Here is an 8,493-nt window from a genome sequence, read left to right as displayed (position 1 = left end):
CGACATGCGGCATTGCGGTGCGGCTGCTGATGGTGGCAGAATTGCTTTCACCATTTCCGGACCCTCCACAAAGTGCAGCTTGTACAGAAAGCAGGGCCCTGCTACGGTACGGCGAATGTCGAGGCTCGGGAGGTATGATCCATCTCCAATTATGTGCAGGGCACGGCGCTGGATGGCAGTGAGGCGGGCCAAGGTGGTGGGGGCTGTGCTCATCCACACCAGCATGCCATACTCTAATACAGGGCGGACGAAGCCACAGTACACGATTGCCCAGTGCTTTGGGTCTAGCACAGCCGATGCCTTACGGAGGAAGCCGAGCCGCTGGGCTCCGCGTGCTGCAAGCTGTCGGATATGGCTGCGGAATGCCAGCTGCCTGTCGAAGGTGACGCCAAGAAGCTTGAGCTCCTCTACTTCTGGCACGACTGCTCCTTGGAAGCGTATTGCGTTCGGGGGGGGGTTGGCGAGCAGTGGTGGCTGATGGTCAATGCCTGCGACTTTGTGGGCTCGAACTTGATCCTCCACCTGCTTCCCCATGCTGCCAGTGAGTCTACTGCCTGCTGGAGGATTGCTGTCTCTTCTGGCAGTCTGAGTCGGGTGGTGATGCACTTGTAGAGAGTTGTGTCGTCGGCGTATACAGCCAGCTTCGCCCCATCAGGCAGGTGGTCTTCTGCGTCGTTGACGTACAGAAGGAAGAGGGTGGGGCCGAGGATGCTGCCCTGTGGCACGCCAGATTGGATCCGGTGGGTCGGTGAAGACTGGCCACCTATGACGACACGGATGTGGCGGTCTGTCAGGTAACTCCGGAGCCAGGCAAGGAGGAGGCCACTTATGCCGCACCGCTCAGCCTTGTGGAGGACGCCGTTGTGCGAGACCTTGTCGAAGGCCCCGGCAATATCTACTGCGAGTACCCTGACGAGGCCTCCACTTGCAGCTGCAAGGCTCCACTCATGCTGAAGAGCAATCAGCAGATCAGAGGTTCCCAGTCCAGTGCGAAAGCCAAACTGCCTGTGAGAAAGGATGTCATTCTTCTTCAGGAAGTTGGACAGGCTGCGGTTCACGATGGACTCCATACACTTAGACATTATGGGCAGTAGTGATATCGGTCGGTAGTTTCTGGGGTTCGTCTTGGGGCCTTTTTTGTGTACCGGTACGACGTTGGCAACTTTCCACATGGCAGGTTGATGACCACTGCAGAAGCACAGGGTAAACAGCTCGGATAGGGGCAGGGCCAGAGAGTCGGCACATTTTCTCAGCACTCTAGCAGGTACTGCATCAGGCCCTGTGGCTTTACTTGGGTTCAGGGCTCGGAGTGTCCGGCGTACGGTGGCTTGGCGGAAGTGGACTGTTGCAAGCTTATTTGCGGTGCGCTGGCGGACATGCGGGAACGGCCCCGACTGTTCTGCAAAGTCATCGTCTAGGCTGCACTTCTGGGCAAAGTACTTCCCGATGACGTTAGCCTTGTCGTGGCTTTTGGTGCATTCCATGCCATCGGGGTCAACCAGGACTGGGATGGAGCTGTCCCGGCCATGCCCTCCAACTCGTTTAATCACGCTCCACCACTCTCTGTCCTGCAGGCTGCCCGTCCGGAGCCGTTGTTTGACATGGTCGAGATGTCTGGCTTTGGCTCTTGCTAGACATCTTGTTGAGTCAAGGAATGCTAGCTTGTACGTACACTGGAGCGCTCCATTTCTGGGGTCATCGCGGAATTTCCGCCAGGCATTGCGCTTTCTGTCAACTGCTGCAGAGCATTCTGGCGTCCACCAGATTGGGATTGCCAAATCTGGATGTCCACAGAATGCACGGGGAAATGTACCGTGTCGTAATATATTTACTGATGCCAAGCCATGTACAACATGCACCAGGAAACAAATAAGTGGAGGCAGACTGACACGCACATGTGCACACACGCACACACGCAAAAAGTCAATACCTACCTGTCTTCGCATGAAGAGAGCAACATTGGCATTACGGGACTCCACCAGTTTCTCAATCATTTCTGCCGGTAGTGGCTCACCAGCTACAATACATCACACAACACACCACACACAACACACCACACATTACACAGCACAACACACCATACACAACACATCACAACACACCATGCACCACACATCACAACACAACGCAACGCACAGCACAACACATCACACAACAACATACCACATCAGAACACACCACACGACCCATCCCACCCCATCGACCACAGTAGAAAAACGGGGGGGGGGGGGGGGGGGGGGGGGGGTGTTGTGTTAACATGATGAAGCACATGAGCACACAAGGTGGGATATGCTGTGGTCACGTGACTTATTTATAGAGGGATGATGATCAAGAGAATAACCATTCGGCCTGAACCTGCATGTCAACCGGAACCAAAGGTCCAGAAATGTCTCTCTGTTTTTGATTGTTGTTTGTTTGCCGCATGCACCCCCCCCCCCCCCCTTCCCTCCATAGTAAGATTTAGATATACCCCCAAGGCTGTGCCTGTTCAGTCTGGTCTCTCCTCTTCTCCGCTAGTCGTGCCTTGCTCTCTCCGCTCTCTAGTCTTCTCTTCTAGTCTTCGACTAGTCGTACCCTCTCACTCTCTCTCCTCTCCTTCAGTGTGTTAGTTCTCTCCTTTACAGTAGAGTCATGTGCGCTGAAGAACGTCCAGCCTGAAATTCTAAGAACGCCACAGCCTAAAGCTAAGAACGGCGGTGTTGGTTTTCTGGTAGCTTGTGGGATACATAACTATGAGCCAGTACGGATTGTTTCTAAGAACGTGCTATAAGAATGTAGCCAGATTTCATGAAAAATAAGAACGTCCCAGGCTTGGAAACAACGTTCTTGGGCGCGCGACTCTACTGTAGTGTGTTAGTTCTCCTCCTCTCCGACTAGTCTTGATATAACTACATGTACAAGTACCATTGAACCAGCAAGTTGTAGTGTATCTGCGTGACAATGATAGTAGTAATAAGTAGTAGTAAGCCCAGAGCATATCCTTCTTTGACTACAAAGAGAAGATGCGCGAGAGGTGGTACGCCGCCGTCGCCGTCAGCAACGGACACAGCGGCGAAGGGCAAGATCGGCGTGTTGTATGAGCCCCGTACACACTCCCATACGCACACACTCCCCTACATAATATTCATGCCCCCCCCCCCCCCCCGCTGACCTTTGTCCTGTACCCCTTTTCCCGCTCACCCTGTCTCTCTTACTGCATGCACCCCTTTTCCCTCCATGGTTTTAGATATACCCCAAAGGCTGCGCTTGCGCAGTCTCTCTCTCTTGGGAACTCCTCAGTCAATTGATCTCTCCGATGTCAGCTCTCTCTCTCTTGAGATCTCCTCGGTCAATCGATCTCTCCGATGTCAGCTCTCTCTCTTGCGATCTCCTCAGTCAATCGATCTCTCCAACGTCAGCTCTCTCTCTCTCTCTCTCTCTCTCTCTCTCTCTCTCTCTCTCTCTCTCTCTCTCTCTCTCTCTCTCTCTCTCTCTCTCTCTCTCTCTCTCTCTCTCTCTTGCGATCTCCTCAGTCTGTTGATGACTTGTTCTTGTTCGCTCTCTGGTGACTTCCCCTCTGAGTAATGTAACCGTTACAAAGCCGACTGAGTTGTAAATGTGTAGATAAGACTAATAGCAATAGTAGTAGTAGTTGTAGTCCACACCGTGGCTATACACCTTCTTTTACTACAAGCGGCCTACATCGCCCGGGCATGCCGCCGCCGTCGCCATTCCACTCACAGGATGACGCGAAGGCGCAACTGTCCCCGTGGTCCGTGTCGTTCGTTTCGCAGTGTTGTACGAGCCCGTTTAGCCCCCGTACGCATTCCCGCAGGCACACACACTCCCGTACACATCTACAGACACACCCCTGTAGGAACAGGAGGCAAATGATGCGTGTCTTTGACTGTACTTCATCTTGTAGCAGAAGGGCCAGAAGTGCGACACCACGTTCTTTTACATGGAAGGATGCGGAATTGTAGAATAGCGGAAGAAGGGACAGAGCACATGGATATTCTATGAAAGCAACGCAATGGCAGCAACTGAGAGAGCAATGACCGAAAACCAGAAGCACCACTTGGGACCGTCAGATTAATTCGTCTGGGCCGAGCCAGCCGGGAAAAAACCCTCGCGCCGACGGACGCATTATTTTTTTTAGGGAAAAAACCGGGTGTAAAACCCCAAGTGGCTAATCTGACAAGTACAAAAAGCAGGGAGGGAGGGTGGGTACCTCAAGACGACTGGCCAGTCGTGCTCATGCGCAGCGGTTTAGAGAACATGTGAAGATGTACGAGTAAAAAGAAATTGATCAGATGACTGCTCACTTGTGAGAAAAAAAACACAAGAAAAAAACCGCTGTGACGAGAAAATACTTCTCGCCTCTGTCGCTGCGCTCTGCCGTCGAGAAGATACCATTCTCGCACAGCGATAAGCCACACTCGCTACACACCAAACGACAGCACATTTGTATTGCGGTTAGGAGGGCCAGAAGTGTGACTGCTAGACAACGCATAGTAGGGATAGAGCAGTGGAAGAAAGTGGACAGAGGACAACGCGAATTCAGCTATAGATGTGCATATCTGTACTTCTGAAGTACGAGTATGGTATAGACAAGCTAACGCCGTGTTCGGCCTCCGCTACTAAGCAACGTCATAGGCCAAGAGATTGAGACAACTGGAGGAGTCCATGTCTTTGCCGACAGCCACGCACCGTAGTTCCCCGAATACAAGTCGCACCTTTTGACACTAAACCGCATGGGCAAAGAAGGGGATGCGACTTACAATCGAGTGTGACACCCTAGAAAAAAAGGCGGCGTAGAGACAAGAATCTTAGTAACGCTAGAGTCCATTTCAAAAATATAGACGCACGGTATTTTTTGAAATATTACAAATTCGGCTGGAGCTTTTCGAGAATTTTTTCGGAATATTGCTCCGGTCCTTCCCGCTCTCATATAGATTTTTAAGCGATCGGATAGCAAACGCCCAATTTCGAAAATATTTATGCACAACGTGATCACAGATTTTATGTGGTATAGATGCTGGCCGAACGTTTTTTTTTTTAAATCACGCGTCTATATTTTTGAAACGCACTGTAGAAAGAGTGTGCGCGCAGTCATGCCACGACACCAGAACAATGTTATTTTCTACGTTTTTATGTTGAGATGCCAACGTATATGGACTGTCGAGACCTATTTCCTGTGCTCCGAAAAACGTGACGTTCCCAATTTTGCACAAGCGCTGAATACTACTCAGTAAACCGATCCCATCAGTTGCACAGCACACAACAGTGCAGGGATGCGACTTGTTTAGATTTTTCGGAAAAGCTCTAATTTTACAGGACGTTTCGACAAACCGACCGGAAAATCTGCTCCACTTCAATTAATGTCCATGAAAGTGCCTAAGTCTGATGTACCGGTATGACCCTAGAAATTCTAAAAATGTTTTGGCTTCTAAACGGTGTACTGCCTGCCTTTACCCCCCCCCCCCCCCCCCCCCCGGGTGGGGGTTGACCAATTTAGATGTCTACCAACAGAAAAGTGGTAGCTCTGACAGTGCTGTAAGATCATAGCAAAACAAACAAATTCACGGCTCAAGGCCGAGTTTTCCGCATCCGTAGGAACATCACCACCCTCTAAGTAACAAGGTGTAGATGCAGCTCCTACAGCGGTGGGAGATGAGTAGATCAGACCCACAGATGCAGCTCCTACAGCCGTGGGAGATGAGTAGATCACATCCACCAAAGTGGTCAAAGACCGAAAATCCCATTCGCTGCATCATACTCACACTCATACTCCTGCCCATCGCTGAAGCGATGATAGCCAACAAGCTATGTTAGACATAGCAACTTGTGCTGGGATTACACCATTCAACAGCTTGCAAGGCTGATGAATTGACCTCCACTAATTTTAGCCTGGTCTACACTACACAGCTGGTTGAAGTGGTTTTTCTCTGGCCAGTGAATCCCTATTTTTAATTTTTTTGGCTGCATCGATTTTTTCATAGCCAGATGTATGTCTGTGTGCGTGTGTGTGTGCACGTGCGTGTGTGTGTGCACGTGCGTGTGTGCACGTGCGTGTGTGTGTGCACGTGCGTGTGTGCGTGTGTGTTGACATACTCTGGTAGTGTCCGGACATCCTCTGCAACGGCTCTCTCTGCCAGCACCAGTTCTCCAGCATCTGAGACGGAGCCTCGACAAAGTCACGCTCCACACGCGTACCACTGTGCAGCAGCCCCAACACAGTCACAAGCATACGCGTACATACATTAGAGAATGCGGAATTTTCGGAGTGCTAATTGCACTTCATAACGCATAAAAACAGTCATCATACTCATACTCCTGCCCATCGTGTTGAAGCCATGATAGCAAATAAACTAACGTAAAGTCTTGTATAAAAGCCTTTAAGGCTTCTAGGACTTTCTTGGGGAAATTTTGCAGGCTTCTATATGAGACAGGCTTCTATACAAGACAGGTATTTCTATGTATGTCAACACTAAAACCAGGCTTCTGTGTGATTTGATGGGCCCAAAATTGCGGCTTCTATTCGAGGGCGGCTTTAATACAAGACGTGACAGTATGTTAAACATACACAGAGGCAGTAAGCTTAGGTTCTGCGAAAGTTCTCAATACCTGATTCAGGCAGAGCGGCGTACACAAGGGCACTTATAGAGCTTGCCATACTTTTCAACAGCAGTGCATGATATACTCGGACAACTCTAGCTTTCATGTGTGTACAGGTTTGTCAGGTGATGTATAGTGTTGCCCTTGCACTCGCACCCCCATAGACTGCATTTCCACACTCTTGGGAGATACTGTAGAGGCGCATATAAAAGCATGACCTGTATAGACGCACGACTCGAACAGAAGCCGATTTTTCGAAGCGCGCCGTGACACAGAAGCATGATTTGAATAGAAGCCGCTTTCTTCAAAATACAAGTGCAATTTGCACAGTACATGTGTATCAGTACGCACTGCACAGTGTAGACTGATGATGTTCATGTAGAAGCGTGTTCCGAATAGAAGCATACCTTAAATAGAAGCATGGTTTGAATAGAAGCATGGTTTGAATAGAAGCATGGTTTGAATAGAAGCATACCTTGAATAGAATCATGGTTTGAACCCCGGCTTATACGGTCGTAAGCACCTGCTTTTATACGCGACATTACGGTATATGCATTTGGTAAGAGGAAACAGGTAGCTACACACATCATGTTGCTAGTGTACCTGAATCGAGAGTGCTGTGCGTTCATGGAGCAGATGTGATGCATGACGTGGCCAAACTCATGGAAGAACGTCTCCACCTGGGTACAGACGCACATGCACGCACGCACGCACGCACACACACACACACACACACACACACACACACAAACACTAGGTGATCTTCACAAACACCACAATTTGTGTCGACATGAATGACCAAGAACCAGTGTCTGAATATATATTTTCATGTCACGATCGATAGCAGAGTACCGTAAAGTACTGTTGATCCGTCCCCTCTCCCCCCCCCCCACACACACACACACTAATTTCCACCATCTCTATTACCCCCCCCCCCCCCCCCCCATACACACACACTCTAATGTCCACCCTCTCTATTACCCCCCCCCCCCCTCCCACACTCATACACTCTAATTTCCACCCTATCCCCACCCCCTCTATTATCCCTCCACCCCCTCCGATTTTCACCCCTGGCAGATTTCTACCTGTGAACCCACTATAAAGCGTCGACGTCAAAATACAGTGTGTAGAGGATGACGCATGCACTGATGTGCAATATACGTGCCAGTACAGGTTATGCCTGCACATGAAACGTGTCCAATCCAGCGTGGCAGGCATGACCCAATCCAGCGTGGCAGGCATGACCCAATCCAGCGTGGCAGGCATGACCCAATCCAGCGTGGCAAGCATGACCCAATCCAGCACGGCAAGCATGATCATGCACGTTGTTGCTGCACATCATGCTGCAACTAGGTAACCGGGGTCTAACTCCAGTCCCCAGCCAAAACAGTAGCTGGGAAGCGACACAGCATAGGGATCAAACGCATTTTACAGTGCTATGAAGGCTGGTTGTCTTGCTCAGCATGATAAATCCCCGGAAGACGTTTGAATAGTGAACTCTGACCTGGTGCCAAAACTAGCAGATCAAGCCAAATAGCTGCCTACTCTGAGCAGCTAAATTCCACTTCTACCCTTATTGCACCCTTCATTTGACACTCTTCTTCACTCCCATTATCTGTTTGAGTATTTGAAACAAACAATAAGAGGACGGAAAAAGTGTTTTAACCCTGAGTTTCACGCACTAAGCGATCATCAGAAAACAGTAATTGTTTGATTATGTGTTACTCTCTGCTAGGTCCCCCCCCCCCCCTATTCTAAATCTTTCATTTCGCCCGTGCCTACGCTTTCCCTTCCATTTGGTGCGCCTGCCATGTGAAGATACCCAGACATCTGGTCGGTGAAGCATGGCAGGCCCCGCCAGCACCGTCTCGGCGCGCTCGTTGGAATGAAATTGTG

General features: G+C 50.1%; 1 protein-coding gene across 1 annotated transcript in view; it reads right to left on the bottom strand.

Annotated features, from left to right (window-relative positions):
- Positions 1–8,493, bottom strand: part of LOC135810328 (thimet oligopeptidase-like) — a 30,151-nt gene that overhangs the window by 4,215 nt on the left and 17,443 nt on the right. Inside the window, exons 19-21 of the mRNA XM_065323816.1 lie at positions 7,201–7,277; positions 6,094–6,197; positions 1,935–2,017 (exon numbers count right to left, since the gene is read on the bottom strand). Of these exons, the coding sequence (XP_065179888.1) occupies positions 1,935–2,017; positions 6,094–6,197; positions 7,201–7,277 (264 nt within the window). The remainder of the gene's footprint in view (positions 1–1,934; positions 2,018–6,093; positions 6,198–7,200; positions 7,278–8,493) is intronic.

Source organism: Sycon ciliatum, chromosome 2 (genome assembly GCF_964019385.1).
Source record: "Sycon ciliatum chromosome 2, ocSycCili1.1, whole genome shotgun sequence".
Taxonomy (NCBI): domain Eukaryota; kingdom Metazoa; phylum Porifera; class Calcarea; order Leucosolenida; family Sycettidae; genus Sycon; species Sycon ciliatum.
This window is presented reverse-complemented; position numbering and strand designations above follow the sequence as displayed.